Source organism: Coloeus monedula (genome assembly GCF_965178545.1).
Source record: "Coloeus monedula genome assembly, chromosome: 27".
Taxonomy (NCBI): domain Eukaryota; kingdom Metazoa; phylum Chordata; class Aves; order Passeriformes; family Corvidae; genus Coloeus; species Coloeus monedula.
Window position 1 is genome coordinate 4,411,328 of NC_138807.1, and position 20,489 is coordinate 4,431,816.

The following is a 20,489-nucleotide window of genomic DNA, read 5'->3' on the forward strand; positions in this document are numbered from 1 at the left end:
CCATCTGTTTGCCAAGGAAGAGGCAATATTTTAGCACATGAAGCTTAGCTGTGCTCCCACCCTGTAGCATGTTGGACATGCTAGAGAATAGTTTGCCATCTGAACTTTCATTTCTCTTCTGCCTCATTATTAAGAAATATATCCTTCACTTCATATTTATTAAGCTGTTAAGTCTTAGTTTTATTTTTAATTTAGACATACATCCTTAGTGACATATTTAAGTGTTTCATAGTAAAGTATGGTAATGTTAAGTAAGTTCTCTTTTTGTTTCTTTTCTCTCTGTGAATTGTTTGACTGTGATTAACGATATCTCTTTAGATTTCTTCTCTCTAGGTGATAATTTATCACAGAGGTACAGGCCAGTTCCGCAGTCAGAGGAGGGACGGGCTTTGTCTTTTATTGGAGTGTAAACGAAGTTTCAATATATTTGTTTTTTTGGTTTTTTTTGTTTTCTTGCTTTAGCTATCCTAATCTTCTTCCAACAGATACCTTTGATTTAAGCAGCACATAAATTCATCTGTTTCAATGCTCCTAGAGCAGCTGGTTTTGGATAGAGGAGACAAAGGCACTGGCACCCGAATGTGATTTGGGGCTGAAGTTCTAAAGTATTTCAATAATTATTGTATCATCTCTATCTTTGCAATATTTAATCCCAGCCTTGCAGCCTCTGAGCAAAAGGTACTAAAACATCATGCCTGGTCTGGATTAATCCTGTCTTAATTAATGGCTTCTCTGCTTCAAGCTCTACTAAAAACAAAACAGGGAAGGGAGGGCTTGGGGTGAAAAGCACAAGTGCCAGGTGGGGGAAAGGTCTTGTCTCCATCCACAGAAAACTTCTCCCCTAATTCATCAGACTTGTTAAGCACTTCTTAAATTCTGTCTCTCTGCCTTTTGTTTCTGTGCTGTTCCAGTCTTTTTTTAGTGTGGTGACTAACAGCCGTCTCCCAGAATGGCCTTGGCAGTCCCTGGGGGGTGCTAGGAAAAATTGCTCGAGTTCTCGAGTTTGTATTGGGTAGTCCTGGTTGTGCATCCCAGAACACATTTTCTCTTGCCTTCTCTCTCTGCTCTCTGTTCTCTTGCTGCTCTGTCCTCTTATCCTTTTAATGACTTTTGATAAAATTCCAGAGGCCGCTTCTGTGCCATCTCTCCTCAGACCCTTCTGAATTTTGCCTTCTCTCTTTACCACCCTTCCTTTGGAGGTGCACATCAATTTATTGGTAGGAAAAGTGAAAATGAGCCCTGTTCCTAATCCCTGTAGTATCCATTTACCTCCAGCTCCTCAGGAGAGCCCTGGGCACCAGATTCTCAGGTGATATCCTTGAGGAGCTGCTTGGTGTCAGGTATCCACGTGATCTTTGCTTTTTCCCAGTCCTGCCTGTTCCTGCCAGCTCTGCCTCATCCAAACTCTTGCCACAGCCCCAAGCAGCAGCCGTGTTACATCTCTGAAGGAACAAAGTGGCTTTGATGCAGTCTCGGCTTCTCCTGATTCCTGTTCTTGGCCAAGCCAACATCTGGGAAGGGATTTCCAGGTTCTTGCTGTGTCTGTTCTCCTCCTCCCTTGGCTGCAGACCAGCCCCATCACTCTGGTCTGGTTCTCTTGGATTCCTGCTGGATGCAGTTCCTTTCTCCAGTCTTGAAAAGAGTCCTGCCCTTCAAAAACTAAAGCTGTGGGTGGTGGGTTTCATCACTTCTGCTCAAAACTTCACCTTGGAGTTTTGCTGTGTTACTCTGGTTTCTTCACTCTTCCTTATCTTGTGATGTCTGGCCCTTTTAAATCCCCTTTTAAAAATTTATTTGCTGCTTTCCTCAGTGACCTCTTGCTCTCCTTCTTCCACCCCTCAACCCCATCCCACAATCTGTTCCCCTCCTTTGGCTTTGGAATCGAATTGAACAACAACCTTCACATACAGATGGAATCCACTGTTTTTCTTTCCCATCTCTTTTTAGACAAAGGCTGGAATACTAAACGTGATTTAAATACAAACACTTTTCCTTTGGCTCCAACACTTGGATTTCTGGTTAACTCAGACAAATATATTGTGATGAAATGCTGCTCTCAGCTTCGAGGCTGCTTTCATCACAGCTCCACAAAACTTCGTTTATACTGCCAGTCTCTTGTGTGTGGGAAATGCCAAGTTTTTTCCTTTTTATTTTCAGTTTATTTTAGTGATGTCTTTTGCTCTTGTTGCTGACAGCAGAATTTGACCTGCTGGAATCTATTTTGGCCTGTATCTTTGTGTATTTTTATATATATATATATAAACTTTCTCTACACTAGGCCTCTTTGGGCTTACCCAACGCAGTTGGATAAGCGTGGAGAGACATTCCTGTGCTAGATCCTGTATTCTGTAACGCTTTAGAGCAAGATTTGGCTGCTGTCAGCACTAGCTGCAAAGCAAAACGCAAACCAAGGGGGAAATCTTGGGTTTCAGAAAAGCAGAACCGCATCCATGTTCCATAAACGCTTCCCACGCCGCACCTCGGGTTTCTTTTCTAATTTTTATTGCTCTCCCCCCTTCCCCCCCGTAGCTAATCCAAAGAATGGCACAATTCCTGTACTGCATGTGTCCCTCCCTGCCCTGGGTTGTCCCCACCAGCAGCCAGTGGGTGATGGCATGAAGCAGCCGCCGTGTCCTGGGGGATTAACCACTATTTTGCCACTCTCTCGGCTGTATCAGCAGCTACAACCTATGTGCAGTGGTTCTCAGAGTGACCTCCAAAAGGGAAGCTTTGCCTCCTTTTCCAGAGTTTTCTGCAAGCATCAAAAGCTGCTGGATCCAGCTGAGCTGCCACCAGCCAGGGCTGTGGTCAGGTGGAAGGGAATGAGCCACCCATGGCGAGCTGGAGCAGTTGGGGACAAAAAGGGCTGGGAAGTTGTGTAGATTTTCAAAAGAAAACCAGCAGGAAATACAAGAAATAAATGAAATTGAGGACGTGGCAGCAATACCACGGTCTGTGTGAGCAACACCTCACAGGGGTTGCTGTGTTGGGAAGGAGTAACACCTGTTCCACGATTTTTCTCCAAGGTGTGGAAAACTTGAGAACCTCTGATGTAGGTTGTTAGTTTCTGAAGCTTCTCATTCATCCATGGAGTGGTAAAATTTCTCATGCTTTAACAGCTACATTTCAAACCCAACTTTCTTATTTTCCACGGAAAATATTCCCTAACTTGAAGCTGGGCTAAGGGATTGGGAGGAAGTTGCTTTGCAGCTTTGGGGAACAGGGATATATGATAGGTTTTCCTTGGGAAATTAGGCTGAATCAAAGGGAGGAGCAGCAAAGTTGCTTGACTTTAATCTGCTGTCCCACAAGTATTTTGATTTTAGCAGTTTTTTTCCATTTCCTGGTAGGTGGATGAGGAATAAAATCAAATTAAAAGCCGGTTAACGAGCTCAGTTTGAAGCTGCATGTGCGCAATCGAGACGAGGCACTAAAGCCTCACCACAGGAAGTATCCATTGCAATTTCCTCAGAGTTTTTGCCAATTGAACACAAGTGTCGTTATCTGAAACCCCTGCTTGAACCCTTGGTCTGCCCCTAATACTGTTCATCATCCTGTTTTGTGTCACAACACCCTGCTACCTTGATTCACTCTTCGTCGTTGGCTAGGTTTTGGATTTATTACTTTCGAGGACGAACAATCAGTGGACCAGGCTGTCAACATGCATTTTCACGACATCATGGGCAAAAAAGTGTGTAGTTGTAGTTTTATTTTACCTTAAGAAAGAACCAAGTCTTGGGCAACGAGCGATTTCACTGGGGAATCCAACTTAATCGTTGATGGGGGAGCACAGCAGTCCAAATTCAAGGCTTTATCCATGAAGGTGGGGAAAGTCTGAGTTTGCTGGAGGAGGGCAGGTAGGATGGGGGCAGCCTGAGGAAGGGAGGGCTTGGAAGCCTGAGGATTCAGGCTGTGGGCTCTGCTTGGGGTGAGGCCTTGTGTTTACAGACCTGGGGGCTGCTCTGGCTGAGCAGAGCTCGCACTGGGATGAACTGGTGCTCACTGTGTCTGCTTTGAGCACTGCTGTGATGCAAGGAGAGAAACCAGTGATTTCCAGCTGTTGGAAAAGCAGAATCCCAGTGAAATCCGAGTTGTTCAAGGCTTGGTTTAAGATACCACTCCTTCAGATGTGTACTTGATACTCAAATCTCGAGGTGGTGTGAGACAATCTGCTTTATATATTCTTAAACTTTAAAAGAAAAAGGGAAAAAAAAAACATCCTGAAGGATTGGTTTTTTAAAAAATTGGGTCACTTACTGTGAAACTTTGATACCAACCCACGTACTCTATATAGTATTTAACCACAATGCAGTTAAGTGACCTCTGGTTGTTTCATCTTCATACTGTGTTGTCAGCAAACGGGTGTTGGATAGGGAGGAAGTTTTTAGGCTCCTTTTGATGTTACTCAGCAAGGAACATGTTTCTACCTGTGGGGAAAAAAAAACCAAGAAAAAAACCCAACCTAAAAGCAAAATAAATTGTTGCAGGAGACCCAAGTTTTATGTAGAGAGAAAAGAATAATTTAAAGAAACATGAACCACAGGAAATTCTGGTAAATTTAAGTCCTTGCAGCTTTATGGTATATCCAGTTTTTAAAGGAAATTGTTAAAACTGCTAAACCTGGAGTGAGGGGGTTCAGGGAGACACAGAAGATTCTCACATTCCTTTAATTATTGCATTGTATGAGTTTTTAATTGTCTTTAAAGTCTTTTATGTGCTGATATTTCATAAGCCTTCCCTTAGCTAGCAGGGGACACGTTCTGCATATCAGTGGAGTTCTGGTTCATTTTACACTATAGAATGCCTTTAATTCCTGTGAACTTGTTTTGGGGTGGAGGGCTGGGTGATTTCCTGATCATGGAAACAAAGGAAGGTGCTTGTGGGGATCCAGAGCATCAGTTCTTAGTTCCTGGTGACGCTGCCAGGTGTGAGCAGATGCAGTAAATCACATGGGGGTGTGTATGGATCACCTGTATCCCACCAGTATTCCCTGATCTGCCCTTGGAATTGCCTTCAGCAAGCCACTGAAGTGGGAGCTGATCCCACAGAGCAGCAGATCTAAATGGGAACAAAGGATAAACATCCACGAGGTGCTGGGAGAGGGTGAAGAGCCCAGTGTGAGCCTCCAGATGTCACCTCATTGCTGCTGGCTTTGGAACACAGCACTGAGACTCAGAGTTCTCAGCATTCCCCAAACAAACCCAATTCCAAACTGAAATCATCTATTTTTGCCCTTTTTTTTCTCCCCACTTTCAGTGACAAAAAGAAAAAACAAACCAGGATTCAGGGATTTTTAGCTTAGAGTAATAGAGCTACCCTCAGTTCTTGGGGTAAGCTGGACTTTAGGCAGGTGTGGAATTTGAACCTCCCTATTGCACAGGGAATTTTCAGTCCTCAGTTTGGCAGTTCCCTGCTTCCAAGTGCGCACTGAAAAATTAATGGGATTCTTCCACAAGGATTAATGAGCTCCAGATCCCCTGCTCTCTCCTTCACTGCCTAATCATGCCTGCTTTAAAAATGGTATCTGTCTTTTTGGTAATTAAAAAGGTATTGCTGAAATGAATCCATATGTTGTTGAAAGGGGGGGGGGGATTTAAAATTACAAGAAGGCCTCTGCTTTTGTAAGCAATAACCAAATTCCCTCAAGGCAAATGTGTTAAGACTCATTAATTTGAGTCCTTTGAAAAATTCCCTTGGTTCCTCTCTGGAAGGGCCTTGAGCTGACAGAGATTTGGTTACTGTCATGTCTCATGTCCTTGGGGCATCGGCGGGGGGGGCATGGGGGGCTTTGTCCTTGCCTTGTGCCTGTTTCCTGTTTGTTCTCCGACATGAATGGCTTTTAAGACATGGCAGGAAGAATTCTGAATACTTTTATTTTCCATACTACTCAGGCCCATTGATGATTGAGATTTATTTTCTTTGTACTCTGGCACCCATTAAAATTAATCATGGAATAAAAAAAAAGCCTCGAATTCAGCAAGTGCTGAGAGGGTTTCATTAAATCAGAACTGGATTTTTCTTTTTTTTCTTTTTTTTTTTTTTTTGAGAGGTTTATGTTGAATGTGCAGCTTATTTTAAGTAGGTCAAATGCACTTATTCCATGGCTGGGAACACTAGGACATTTTATCTTGGAATGAAATAAGTTAAGCACTGTGGCTTACTAATTTTTAAAACAGGAGGGGTTTTGTCACTGACTTAACACAGTATGAAGATTTGCTTCTTATTGACTCAACTGTCCATTTTTATTACTTGCATGTTTGTTTACTTTTTTGTTAGATGTAATGTAAGATTCTCTTATCACATCCATTCCCTCTGACATTGTTTGAGTTAATTGAGATTCTTTAAGCGTTAGCCTGGGGAAGGTAAGTCTTTATCTTCCATTAGACATTTAAATAAAATCTTAAGTTTAAAAAAAAAAAAAAAAAGAAGAAAACAATACCAAAAAAAATATCAAAATATGTGTGTTTCTCAGGTATGAGCAGAGCTGAAATTGCAGTTAGTTGGGGTGGGTTAAACTGTCACTTCCAAATGGACCCCAAACATATTTGGTTAAAGCATTAGTACCCTTTTTCAGAGCAGCCTCTTCACTCAAAATCCTGGTTTTTTTTAACTGAAAACATCATCTTTGTATCTCCTGCCTTGAACATGAAATCAGTCTGTCATTAATGTACAAATTCAGCTGTTTTAAGTGCAGAGCTGCTGTAAGAGGGTACTGCTGTTTTAAGATTAAAGCCAACGAGACTGAAGTGATTTGTAGGATGCTTTTCTCGGAATCCCTCGACAGTAGGACTTGTAATGTCTTACCATCACCTACACTGTACCTGAGAAACATTGTAAATTACTGGCCTTAAGTTTTAATAATTAAGTACTTAGACATAAGTCATAAGATGCTAAGTGTAGTCTTAAGTGTAACTGCGGGTGTGTGTGAGGGGACGGGAGGTGCAGGGGCCCCCCCAGCCCTCCTGAGCGCTGCCTCTGTTTGTTTAGGTGGAGGTGAAACGCGCCGAGCCTCGGGATAGCAAGAGCCAAACTCCGGGGCCGCCGGGGGCCAGCCAGTGGGGAAGCAGGATCATGCCAAGCGCTGCCAACGGCTGGGCAGGGCAGCCCCCTCCGACCTGGCAGCAGGGATACGGCCCCCAAGGTACTGCCCACCCTGCCCAGGGTGCTGCCACCTCTCCAGCCTCTGCTGTCACCTCTCCGGCCTCTTCAGCTCGCTGCACTTTGGTTTTCTGGCCTAGATGGTATTCCCAGGTTTATCTCCTTGCTGGATACTGTCAGCAGGAGGAAATTTCCACCCCTTCCTCAGTCCTTCCTAAGGTTTTTTCACTGTTTTTCCCAAAAATCCGTTTCAGTGGCAGAAGGCAGCGGGTTGTGCTGGGTCTGGCACATGTCCCAGCTGTGTTTCACCTGTTCCCTTTGGATCTGCCTCTCCCCACATGGAATCTCCATGGGCTGGGGGAACTCAGAGAAGGTGTTGGGAACACTGCAGGTGTGACTCCAGCTATGGAGCGAGGCCCCAATGACAAATTTGGTTGAAATATGACTTTTCAAGGATGAGACAGTTTCAAAGGAAGTTATCAGGAAAATCTGAAAGGGATGAGGGGGAAAATGGATGGCCTTGCCTTTGGATTTTATTGCTTAATGTAGCTTGGGAAAGCACCAGGCAGCTCTGGTGCAGTGTACACCAGGAGCCCTGCGGGGCTCGGGAGCAGCCACGTGCCTGGGTTTGATGGCTGCAACCCCCCCGAGAGTCCAAAGGCAGGATAAATACACTGAGTTCATCCAAAGACAATTTTGATAACTTCTGGAGAAATACAGCGGGATAATTGAGTTGCTGTGACTGAGAGATGAGAAATGTTCACCTGGGGGGCTGGAGAGAGCGTGGCTGCTCCATCCCTGCTTGGATGGATGGAAGTGCAGCACAGGGATTGCTCATTTCCCCACGGTGCTGATTAACTTGAAAGCTGCAGCTGAGGGTTGACATTGTGCACAGATGTGCTAATCTGCAAACGGAGAAACTCCCATTATTTTCCATGCAGTGATTAGTAGGGAAAATGATATCTGATCTCCTGGAAAGATTAATGTCAGACACGAGCACATTTATCCTTCAATCTCAGCGCTGCACAACGGGTGGGAAAGGCTTTTTTATGCTTCAAAAACTGCAAAAATAACTCAGATAAACTTGGTAGTAAATTAAGAATCTCTTGGATGTGTAATCTGCTGGGATTCTCCAGGGTTTTGTTTGCTCTACTACTATAGTTTCTTGTACTTGGGATGTGGCAGCTCTCGAATGCTCCATCTGATTTGGGTTTGGGAACTGCTGTCTCTTCTGAGTGTCATTTGCTGAATGATTCAGAGTCTTTCCAGAATTGCACATTCAGAAATAGTCCCACAATGTTGCTTGGGCCATAAAAATAGCTCTGTAAGGGACATGGGGAGGATACCCAGTCTATCCCAGAGCCAAATCCTTCCTCTTGCATCATCCCTGCTCCAGAGTGCACAGCTTTCGGTGATGTCTAAGGCTCTTTTTTTGTTCTGTTGTAGGGATGTGGGTGCCAGCTGGACAGGCAATTGGTAAGTACATTATATGGGACCAATTCTGCAAGGAAAAAATCCTCCCGAGCACAGGCACAGCTTCTTTAAGCATTCACAGTGATTTCTGGATTTCTGTAGGATTTAGCCTACATTTAAAAGCTTGATTGAATTTGTCCTGGAAGAATGAAGGGGAAGACAGTGGATTCTTAGCAGCTCAGTAATGGGAGCTGACACACATGCTGCTGTTCCAGCCACATTAATTTGTTATCAAGGGATTACATGCTGAACTGCAATTATTTACAGTGGGGATACTTGGAGGACAAATAATTCCCAAAGTGAGGATTCAGAGAAGGCTGAGCCTGCATTTGAAATCCACCCAAAAGCCTTACGCCGTCCTAGAGGAAGCTGACTCCAGCAGCAGCCCTTGGTATTCATCTGCTTCAGTTTTTGGGTTTCTCTTCCTTTTCCAGGTGGATATGGACCCCCTCCTCCGGGCAGAGGAGCTCCTCCCCCACCACCACCATTTACCTCATACATTGTCTCCACACCTCCCGGCGGATTCCCGCCTCCACAAGGATTTCCACAGGGCTATGGCACCCCTCCACCATTTAGTAAGTGACCCCCAGGAGCTGGAGCACATCCAGCTCCAAATTCAGCTTTCACCTTTTCCTCATCATTTGCTGAACTTGGATTTTCCCCCTGTGTTTCACCTATCCTTAATTATTTTTCCCAGATTATATATTCTGAGCTATAATTAAGGACAGTAGTATTCTTTTCTTGGATGCAGTAATCATTTCTATTCTCTAGTTCAAATCTGTGTTGCTAAATAAATTCAGATACATTGTGCACCCTTGTTAGGACATCTCAGAGAAAACTTAGAGCTCACTGCTGGTGACCTGGGCCAAACACAGGCAGGGTTTTTTGGAGGAGCTTAAGGAATTAAGGTCATAACTGGGACTGGAAATATAAATTGGATTTTAGCACCTGCCTCTCAGGCCACTTTTCAAAAGTCTGTAACAAGCCTGGTTTAAAGAAGAAGGTGGAAAATAGCACCCAGTTATCTCGAGATACTTTTTCCTCCTAAAATCTTGGATAATACAGCTTCCTTATTTCTCACATTAGTGTGAGCACAGAGTTTGGTCCCCAGTTCTGCTTTATCCCTTTCCCTGTGCTGGCTGCTGCAGCCTTTGGGGGGACATTTCTCCTGCCTGTGCAAGGTGAGTTCCTGAGGTTTTTGAGCCGTAGGGGTGACCAGTGTGTAAACGTGCACAAACACCTGGGGTTTAATAGACTTAGAAATATTTTTAAACATTTAAACCAAGCAGGACGTTGGTGTTCACCTGTTCTGTCCTTTCAGGTTTTGGTTATGGTGCTCCGCCTCCTCCACCTGACCAGTTTGCCCCCCCTGGAGTCCCCCCTCCACCTGCCACTCCAGGGGCAGCACCACTCGCTTTTCCTCCACCACCACCACCATCTCAGGCAACTCAGGACATGAGCAAACCCCCGACTGCTCAGCCAGAATTCCCTTACAGTCAGTTTGGTGAGTAACTGCTGGAACTTTATCCCCTTTCCCTTCATTCTTGGGTACAGAGTGTTGGACACAGTTTGCTACAGGCACTTCTCCAGGATGGGAATGCTCCCACCAGCTCAAGCCATCCTTAAATTGTGCAATATTCTAGCCAGAGGGAATTTTCTTACCTCCAAAGTGTTGCTTTTGTGCTGTAAAATAACCTTCAGGGGCTTCTGTGCTGCCAGGATGAATTCCTGGTTTCCACTCTCCCCGAACCTGTATCTAAAACTTCCCACTCCAAGAGCTTCACTGAGCTTGTAGTGAACTTTTTTTTGTGTCTCCAGACTTTGGAGAACAGACTTTAAGAGGAAGAGCAGCATGGAGACAGGCAGTGCATGTGTAAGGATCCAAAGTGGTGCCTTTTCCTCCCTTTTCCCATTCCTTCCCCATCTCTCTGGAGGTGTAGTTCTGTGCAAAGCTTTGTTGTGTTCTGTAGGTAACTACAAAAAATAAATTCTTCAAATTGCTAAACAAGTGCCTGTGCTCCAGAGTAAAATTGCTGCTGCTGCTCCCTGTGGGAGCTCAGAGGGAATTCTCATTCTCATCTTGCTCTTCTCAGCCCTGTTTCTGAGCACTGCTCTCTGAAGATCTCTGCAGAGATCTCTCCAAAGAGCTCTGGACTACTGGGGGTTTTTTTTAGGGATTGTGATTGGTCAGTTTTCACTTCTGAAGGGGATTTTTCATGCAGCAGCCCCATGGATGCAGGCTGTTCACTGCTGGAACACGTTCTCCATGTGGTAGTGCTGCCTCAAGTTCCTGCAGAAACTGCTGTGAGATGAACACAAAATTTATTTAAATAGATAATATTCATAGTTCCAGCAATGTAAAGCAGCCTCTGAAGAAAGATGAGCTTTTGAGATATATTTGTAAAGCAGCAGGTTCTGATGTTGATGAGTTTGAAATGTTTTTTCATTTGTTTCTTACAAACACAGATGATTTCATGGATAGTTTTTGCCCTTGTGACTTGAGGAAGTTTTTCTTGTTCTGCCAGAACTTGGCTCTTTGCAGGTTCTTTTTGAAGGGGGTTGAACCCTACTAAACAAAGTATAAATCCTGCACAGGCAGTGGGGAGCCAGGGTTTGTGATGTGTTGGACGTTTAGGAAGAATCTGATGGAGAAGAATTTCATGGAGGACTCTTCATGTGGAGCTGTAGTGGCAGGGCAAGGGGAATGGCTTCAAGCTGGAAAAGAGCAGGTTTAGATTGGATATTAGGAAAAAATTCTTCACTGTGAGACTGGTGATGCCCTGGCACAGGTTTTACAGAGAAGCTGTGGCTGCCCCATCCCTGGAAGTGTCCCTGATTTGCATATATTTATGTAAATATGTAAAGTTTTGTGGGCTTTAAAGAGCCATGGAGTTCCCTGGTCAGTGTAAGGCACTGTAAGGTTTACCCAGGCTGGGCAGTGTCCTAAATGCTGCTGCGTGTGCACCCGGGATGAGTGTCAGCACTAGCACTCACCCTGCAAAATTAAATTAATTAATTACATTAATATAAAATAATTAAAAATTAATTATCTCCCTGCAGGGCGCTCTTGAGGCTTGTCCTTGCAGTCCCCTGGGGTCTCTCGGCTGGGTTTCTCTGCTCCAGACCCTTCAGGCCACACCCCAAAGCTTTGCCTCCACTCCTGAGGTCAGGCTGAGCAGGGAGGAGGAGCCTCAGGCAGCTCCTGGGAAAATTCACCGGTGTTCTGGGGCTGTTGGGGAGGGTGAGAGGCAGGAATAGAGCTCAGATGTTGGGGTTTTGTGTCAGGGCAGTGCAGCTCTTCAGCTGTGCCAGCTTAGCTGGGTGAAACCCCACAGCTGAGCTGTGCCTGCCACCATTCACCCCAAAGCCTGGCCAGGCTTTATCCCGGTAATGGATGCGGGCTCAGATTCTGGAGCCAGACACTCAAACCGTACAACTGGCACAGCCCCAGGGGGAGCAGAGGGGCTGGAGCCAACCCAGGGATGGCAAGCAGGGAAGGCAGAGAGTCCTGAGTGGCTGTGCAGGGGTGGGCTGTGGGTTCCCTTTGTCACAAACAACTGGAGCCCTGTGATGAGCTGTGGTTTGCAGCACCGTGTGCAGGGAGAGCAACTCGAGGTTTGTGTTTTTCCACTCCCTGCCTCACTCCTTGGCAAACAATTCCATTGTAGTTTTGGGCGCCTGCTTATCTGTGTCTGAACAAATGCCAGGAGGAGCATTTGGAGCTCCCAGAGCCTGAGCTTGCTGTGTTTTAGTGCTCATTAGTGCCAGCAAGTCCTGAGGGACAGGCAGAGCTTGAAATTGAACTGCTGAAGATGTGCTAAGAGACTTTGTTTGGGATTAAGAGAGTTAAACCTGCTCTAAGCCTGCACAGAGAGAGGCAGCACTGCAGAAATGCTCTTGGTAATTAGGAGCCTTAATAGCATCTTTCAGAGCAGAGGCTGGCACTGATGCCAGGATTAAGAGTCATATTTAATTACGGGAATTTGAATTAAATTTCTCAATTCCTCAGTTGTCTTAATTTACATCAAGTTGTAAATTTTGTGTTGGTAGCAGGAATTCCAGCCAGTATTTTTTCTTGGAAAGAAAACCTTTTTTTTTCCCCCATCCCTAAATTCTGCTCACTCCAGAGTGGTCTGTGGTGCGGGTCCCAATATTTACGTGTGATTTGAAAGGGAATTTTAGGGTTGTCTGTTCAGTGCAGGAAGGTTTTTGAGTGTCCAGGTGATGGAGCTGAGTGGGCAAAGCCAAAATCTTACAACTGCACCCTCAGTCTGAGGCACTGGGATATTTCAGAGAAAACTTCCTGCCTACATCTCTTACCTGTGCTGAATCTGACAGCTTTTAGCCAATCAAAAACCCAACCCAAAATGAAACTGCTCCCAAGCACCCCCTGTGAGCCACCCCAAAGCTGTGACCAGATGGTTGAACTGCCTGTCTGGCTGGGATTACCCCAAACACAGCCCTCCCTTCCTGCACACCGGTTCCCTTCTGCCTTTTGCCCCTTTCCTCTGCGAGGAAGGTGAATCCCTGCAGGAACCCAGAGCTGCCGCTTCTGCCGGACGTTGTTCTGGGGTGTGTTCCCGCCAGGGAGCGGCGTCCAGGCATGGGATTCACGCCTGTGGCTGCTCCTGGAAGCTCATCCTGTGCCTTTCCCTTCTCCCCAGGGTATGGACAAGACTTGAGTGGGTTTGGACAAGGTTTCTCTGATCCCAGCCAGCAGCCCCCTCCCTACGGAGGCCCCTCGGTGCAGCCATCCAGCGGCCCCCCGGCCGGAGGCAGCGGCTTCGGCCGGGGACAGAACCACAACGTGCAAGGATTCCATCCCTACCGGCGCTAGCCTGGGCTGGCAATCAGGGAGTGCTGTCCACACGGATCTCTGGGACCAGCTGAACCCCGGGATCCCAGACTTCTGAACTTGTGACAATCACATTACTTGATGGAAGAAAAACCTAACAACAATTTTTTTCGGGGGGGGGGGGGGGGTGGGGGCAGATGGCTTCTGAAGGCAGAGCTGTGGGTGTTTGGACTGCAGTTTTTAAAGATTTTCCTTTCTCTAACCCATCAGCACAAATAAAGAAAATGTCACTGGTTCAAATTACAGGGTTTTAAAAATGTCTTCAGCTTTAATTCAAAACTTCAGGTTTCTTTTTTTTGAAATTATTTTTCCTGAGCCTTTGTTTTACCGTATATTGTAAACTTTTATGTTTAAAAGAAAAAAAAATATATACATTTACAGATTGTGAAATTTTTAAGAGAAATTTTCTACTATGTATGCTGGCTTATTTTTTAATTTAAAACAGGGTTTCCGTGAGCGCTGTCGGAGGTGGGGGAAGAGCTGCAGCCCCTCCCTCCCTCCCTCCCCACGGCAGCGCTGGGGCGGAGGGTTCCGAAACTCTGGGAGTTGACAGAAACCTACTGAGTGTATTTTGCTGTTTGTTCTGGGGGGGCAGAGCTGGGCCAGGGCAGGCGCAGGAGCTGCGGACGCACAGAGGCACTTGGGGAGCGCTGGCTCTGGGCTCCGTGCTTCCCACCCCTCGGAATGCCGCGGGGCTCCGGAGGCCTTGTCGAGATGTAGATTTCCCTCAGGCAAAAAGGTTTTGGTGCGTTTGGCACTGAGCAGTGCTGAGCCCTGGTTTGAATAAAGACAAGAACCTTTGGATTAGAAACACCAGCCTGTCTCCATTTTTCTGGTTTTTTTTGCTTTTGTGAGTGTGGGTTTTCCAGAGAAGTCCCTTGGCAGTCCTGGGAGTTCCCTTCCCTCAGGGGCAGCTTTGCTGTGCCTCTGATGCCACTGTGTGTGTCCCACCCCAGCAGGTGGCACAGCCGGGGAGCCACTCCTGCCTGGATGGGATCTGACCTGGGAAGGATCCTCCAACCTGGAATGGATCCAACCTGGTGAAGGGCTCCAACCTGAATTAGATCCATCCCAGTGAAGGGCTCAGACTTGGAGTGGATCCAACCAGGTGAAGGATCTTCCAGCCTGGATTGGAGCTGTCCTGGTGAAGGGGCTTTGCTCTGGCTTGGATCTGATCTGATGTGGTGAGGGAGCTCTGACTTGGATCAGATCTGACCTGATGAAGGGCTCTGATCTGGATCACATCTGAGCTGTGAGGGGTTCCAACCTGAGGTGGAGGAGGTGTCCTCGTGAAGGGCTCCAGCCTCCATCACATCTGACCTGATGAAGGGCCCCTAAAGGCCTTGGCCTGTCCCCGTGTTGGGTCACACATGATGGTGGCAGTGACACAAATGCTGCTCTTCACCCTTCCCCTCAAGGCACTGCAGAAAACCGGGTAATTTATGGATTTATCAGCATCTTCAGTGGATATCAGTGTCTGTAACTTTGCCTTGGGTCTTCTGGACTATCACCCCAGGGTTTGGCTCTGAAATGTGGGGGTTGAGCCGTGAGAAAGGAACTGTCTGAGGTGGAAGTGTCCCTTGGCTCAAGGGCATCCCCCAATCCTGCCCACAGATCCTTCCCCGGGGGCTGTGTCTGTGCTCGTTAGCCCTCCCTGGTGTAATGGAGGTGGAACTGGGGAGGTTGGGATGTGTCTGTGATGTGGAAGTCACTGAGTCGCTCCTGGCAGGACGTGGATCAGTTCAGAGGGTATTTTGTGTTTTGTGTGGCTCTGGTTCTGCTCGCTGTGAATCCTCTGTTCTCGAATCCTTGTGGCTCTGCTCCTTGCTCTGTTACATCCATGAGCTCAACATTCCTGCTGGAACAGGCGCTGCTCCAGCGATGTTTGTGCAGGTGTCACTTCTGAGACCGCCTCGCCTCTCTCAGCGTGTGTGAAACCCCGTGGCAATGGTACAGCACCACCCTGGAGCCTCAGGGACGCATGCAATGGAGGACACCCAACATCTTTACCCTTCTTCTGGGATAAAAGCCTTTGGATTTGGATCCCTTCTGCGCAGAACCAGCTCTTCAAGGTCCGTGTGGGCCGTTCGATGTGCTGGAACCTCCTGCCGGAGGCCAAACCGGATCGGCCGGTGCCGAACGAGCCGGTTCTGCTCTGTGTCCTCACTTCAACCCGCAGCCCGAGCCGCAAGAGCCGCTGGCTCCCGTGGGAAGTTGAAGATCCACGAGTGAAAGACGAAGGTGGCTTCCAAAAGGATGAGGGATGCTCAAAGCTGGCCCGGAGTGGCTGCGAGGTCCAGGCTGTCCGTGTGGCTGTGCCATCCAGGGGACTCTGACCCGTCACTGCCGGGTCCTACCTTGGGCCAGCGGGAAGGAGCGGTTTACATTGGAACCTGAGATTTCCCCGGATGGCGAGGAGCAGGTTCAGGGGGGAAGAGGAGGCTCCGTCCTTCGCACAGGTCCCTGCGGCGTCCCCGGGCTGTCCCCGGCCGCGGCCCCTTTAAGGGAGTGAGGGCGGAAGCGCTGCTTCCCCGCCCGTCCCGCCCCCGCCGCTCTCGCGAGATCCGCCGCTTCCGGCGCGAGCGCGGCCTTTCCGAGCAGCCCCGGCCAAGATGGTGGGTGCGGGGGAGGCCCCGCCGGCGCCATCGGGCCCCATCCGCCGCCATCCGAGTCCCAGCCGCCGCCATCCGAGTCCCACCCGCCGCCGCGGCGCTGCCCGGGGCTCGGGGCTTCCCTGGGGGGCGGGGAATGGGCCTCCCCGGGGCGCTGCGGGGACCGTGGGCGCCCCGGCCGGACCGGGCCCAGCGCGGCGGGAACGGGGCTGAGGGGAGGGAGCGGCCTGGGCGCCCCGCGGAGCTCGGTGGGGCCGCGGCCTTCCCGTGTGCGGGGTGGGGAACGCGGGGCCGGGCGGCCTTGAATCCCCTGACCCCCCTCTCCCGCTGCAGGCGGAGGTAGAGCAGAAGAAGAAGCGAACCTTCCGGAAATTCACGTACCGCGGGGTGGACCTGGACCAGCTGCTCGACATGTCCTAGTAAGGGCTGGCACCGGGAGCCCCCCGGGCTGGGGTTTGGGGCTCGGGGGGCTGTTCCTGCCCCATACTCAGGTTGTGTTCAAATACCGGCAATAACGGGAGGTTTAGGTGTTCAGCAACTGCTCTTTGCGCTGTTTAAAGTCCCGCAGTGGGTGGCACCGTCAGTGTGGGGTCCCGGGGCCCTGCTGCAGACTCAGTTCGGGTGATGCTGTGGGTGTAGGGTCCCTGGAGCTCCTCGAGGCCGCGCTCCGGGCTCAGCTCGGGTACCGCTGTTAGTTTGGGGTCTCTCCGGGGCTGTACCCCAGGCTGAATTTGGGATCTCCGAGGTCACCCCAGACCACTCCCCTGGCTTAACTTGACCCTTGGGGGTCTCTCCGGGACTTACCCCAAGCTCAGTTTAGGGTCCCTGGGAGTGTCCCCAGGCCGTACCCCAGGCTCAGTCTGGATAACACTGGGTGTGGGGCCCTGGGGGGGTCTTTGGGGCCTGTACCCCAGGCTCTGTCTGGGTAACTCTGTGGGGTCTCTGGGAGTTCCCCAGGCTCAGTTTGGGATCCCTGACTCTGACCTGAGGCTGTACCCCAGGCTCTGTCTGGGTAACTCTCTGGCTGTGGGGTCTCTGGGAGTTCCCCAGGCTCAGTTTGGGATCCCTGACTCTGACCTGAGGCTGTACCCCAGGCTCTGTCTGGGTAACTCTCTGGCTGTGGGGTCTTTGAGAGTTCCCCAGGCTCAGTTTGGGGTGCCTGGGGGTCTCCCGAGGCTATACCCCAGGCTCAGTGTGGGTAACTGTGAATGTGGGGTCTCTGGGGGTGTCCCTGGGCTGCTTCCCAGGCTCAGTTCGGGATGCCTGAGCGTCTCTTGGGGCTGTACCCCAGCCTGCATCAGGGTAACACCGTGGCTGTGGGGCCCTGAGGGGTCGCCCCAGGCCATTCCCCAGGCTCACTTGGGGGTCCCTGGGAATGCCCCCAGGCTCATTCTGGGGTCCCTGTGGGGTGGGGGTCCTTGCACTGGGGTCCCCCACGCTCAGTTTGCGATCCCTCACTGTGTCCTGGGGCTGTACCCCAGGCTCTGTCTGGTTCACTCTGTGCCTGGGGGGGTCTCCGTGCTCTCCCCAGGCTGGGTTTGGGATCCCTGGGGTGTCCCCTGAGCCGTCCCTGTCCCCTTTTGGCAGCGAGCAGCTGATGCAGCTGTACAGCGCGCGGCAGCGGCGGCGCCTGAACCGGGGCCTGCGCCGCAAGCAGCACTCGCTGCTCAAGCGCCTGCGCAAGGCCAAGAAGGAGGCGCCGCCCATGGAGAAGCCCGAGGTGGTGAAGACCCACCTGAGGGACATGATCATCCTGCCCGAGATGGTGGGCAGCATGGTGGGCGTCTACAATGGCAAGACCTTCAACCAGGTGGAGATCAAGGTGAGCTGGGGCCTGGCCATCTGTGCTCGGCGTTCGGGGTGTTCACTTCCAACTCTCTTCGTAAAATCTTACTCGTTCCCTGTGCCTGGGAGGGGTCCAAGCTCCTCCTTGGAGTGGGGTTGGCTTAGAGGGACACCTGGAGGTGACATCTTGGGGCTCCAGGATGCTCCTTGGAGCAGGGCTGGCTCAGAGGGACACCTGGAGGTGACATCGCAGGGAGGGGCAGCTCCCACAGGGGTCTCAGTGTGGCTCTGAAGCACTGAAATAGCTGTGGAGTGATCCATGTGCTCAGCCCTGGCTCCCAGCCCGCCGGCTGCACTTCTGGATGAAACAGATCCCTGAGCTTTCCCCAGAGTGGAATAACCCCCAGGGTTGTGTCACTTGATACCAGCAGTGGGATTAAATGCCATTTCCTGCTCCTACCTGGCATTAAATCCCACCTGGAAGGGCACAAATGCCCCTGTGGTTTCTGTGTCACCTCTCCCGGGAGGGGCTGAACTGGGGGGAGCCCCTCTGGCTCCACATCAAAGCACTGTGGGAGGATCCCAGCTGGAATAACCAGCTGTGCCAGGCTCCTGCCAGCACTGGGATGGGGATGGGAGGGGATGTTCTTGTGCCCCCAGCGCTGTCCCTAGCACGGGTCTCTCCTCTTGCAGCCCGAGATGATCGGCCACTACCTGGGCGAGTTTTCCATCACGTACAAGCCAGTGAAGCACGGCCGGCCTGGCATCGGTGCCACCCACTCCTCCCGCTTCATCCCGCTCAAGTAACACCAGGAGGGAGCCTTGGCCAGTGTAAATAAAGAAATTCCGCCTGGATCCATCTGTCTCCTGCCTCTCCCTTCCCATGGCGGGGGGCTGGGGTGTGCTAAACTCGTCACTCCACCGTGATTGGGTGTTTTCCTGAGTATTCCCAGGTCTTTTGGCACTGCTTTCCATGGGCACCTGCTGCAAACAGCTCATCTTCGTGTGGTTTAGTGAATGAGTGAAATTCCTTGCTCTTTGCTGGGAAGTGGGGAATGGCACTTTTATATTTACAGTATTTCCATCTATTTAACTTTATTTGTTAATATAAACACTGGGAATGCAGGAATGTGGAATTGGGGGGAGGTAGGGAGGTTCCCAGGGCTCAGAACCAGCCTTGGTCTCAGGAGGAGCTGCCAAGGCCCATCAGGGGATGTCGAAACCCCAAACCATTTTCTCGTCCCTAATTTGGGATCCCCAAGGATTTTGGTGACTGGGATCACAGAGTGGCAGCAGGTGGGGGGTGAACCGGGGATTTGCAGCTCAGGCTGGGAGGGAGGGAGGTGTTTTGGGGGAGAAACTGCTCTCAGGGATGAGGGGGTGATGGGAAGGGAGGTGATCCGAGAGGGGTTGATCCCAGGTGGATGATCCTGGACTGAGTGCAAGAAACCCGATGCTCATCACCAGAGCTAAGTCCCGCAGTGAAGCCGGACCATTTGTCCCCAGGGTGGTCTTGGCTTGTCCCTGCTGCTGGCCGGGGTCCCTTGGGGATCCCTCGGGGGTCCCTCGGGGCCCAGCTCCAGCCCTTTGAGTCTCACACCCTCTGCATCCCATTCCCGGTGATGCCAGGGCCGTTTGTCCTCTGGGGGAGGTCCCCTGGCACTGGGTCCCTTTTTGTTAAAGCAACGTGACCTTGAGAGTCCTCGTCCCACCCTCGCTGGTGGCCTCTGGGGGGACAGGGCTGGGGTCACTGGGGCCGTGTGGGGGCCCTCAGCCCCGGGGGGCGATGCCCGGAGGGCCAGGATGCCCTAGCCGGGAGCTGGGTGACAGTGGCCTCGGTGGGTGACAGTGGCCTGGGCACACGGCAGAAGCCACGGTCACGGTCGGCATCGGCTGCAGAGGGGTCGTCGTGAGGGTCCCGCTCATCCCGGGGGGACACCGGGGCTCAGCCGGTGCTGCCGCACCCTGGGCGGCTCCCCAAGGACACGGGGACGGCACCGGGCGGCTCCGGGGGGATAGGTTCGGTCGGGGGGGCCCGGTTCGGTCTGTAGGGACCGGTTCGGTCTGGAGGGACCGGTCCGGTCGGGAGCGGCAGGTGCGTTCCGGGACACGGGGACCGGGCAGATCCCGGCGTTTTTGCGGAGGCTGGAAAAGAGGCAGATGGAGGCGAACGGAGCCCTCCTTGGGGGTCTCGTCTCCCCACGCCCGGCACAGCCCGGGGGGGCGCGGGGGGAGCGCGGGGAGCCCCCGGTGCCGCCCTCTAACGGCGGCGGCGCCGCTGGAAAATCCCGACCGGGAGCGGGGGGGCGGGGGCGGGATGCGGCTGCTCGGGGCCGCGCCGGAGCCTCGCCCAGCTCCGCACCGCTCTGCACCGCCCCGCACCGCTCCGCACCGCCGGGGATGAGGTACGGCCGCACCTGCCCCCCGCACCCCCGCGCACCCCCCGAGCCCCCCGGGGGTCGCGGCGGCTCCGGCCGCTGAAGCCGCCAGGGATGGGGGGAAGCGGGGGGGCTGCGCGGTGGGGCCGGCGGGGATCGGGGTGCGGTCTCGGCTTGCGGGGGGTTGGATGCACCGGGGGGGCCCCGATCTGCGCCCCCTCCCCGCGGCGGAGGTGCGGCTCCATCCCGGGGGATCAGGAGCATCGGGGGGATATTGGGGGACAGGAG

At 51.1% G+C, this 20,489-nt stretch overlaps 2 protein-coding genes across 6 annotated transcripts in view; both read left to right on the forward strand.

Annotated features, from left to right (window-relative positions):
* The window catches only part of DAZAP1 (DAZ associated protein 1), a 24,735-nt gene extending 10,493 nt beyond the window's left edge, over positions 1-14,242 (forward strand). For 3 of the 5 annotated variants that reach the window (XM_082297953.1, XM_082297952.1, XM_082297954.1), the window contains 5 exons: positions 6,988-7,141; positions 8,545-8,574; positions 9,006-9,146; positions 9,893-10,075; positions 13,236-14,242. In XM_082297953.1, the coding sequence (XP_082154079.1) occupies positions 6,988-7,141; positions 8,545-8,574; positions 9,006-9,146; positions 9,893-10,075; positions 13,236-13,408 (681 nt within the window). In that variant the 3' untranslated portion in view covers positions 13,409-14,242. Of the gene's footprint in view, positions 1-3,608; positions 3,692-6,987; positions 7,142-8,544; positions 8,575-9,005; positions 9,147-9,892; positions 10,076-13,235 lie in introns of all 5 variants that reach the window. The other 2 variants (XM_082297951.1, XM_082297950.1) reach the window with 1 other exon arrangement.
* A 1,754-nt stretch (positions 14,243-15,996) lies between these two features.
* Positions 15,997-18,678, forward strand: RPS15 (ribosomal protein S15). The gene is made up of 4 exons (XM_082298102.1): positions 15,997-16,041; positions 16,372-16,457; positions 17,626-17,860; positions 18,517-18,678. Exons 1-4 carry the CDS (start codon positions 16,039-16,041, stop codon positions 18,628-18,630), a joined length of 438 nt encoding a protein of 145 aa, XP_082154228.1. The 5' UTR covers positions 15,997-16,038; the 3' UTR covers positions 18,631-18,678.
* Positions 18,679-20,489: the final 1,811 nt, after the last annotated feature.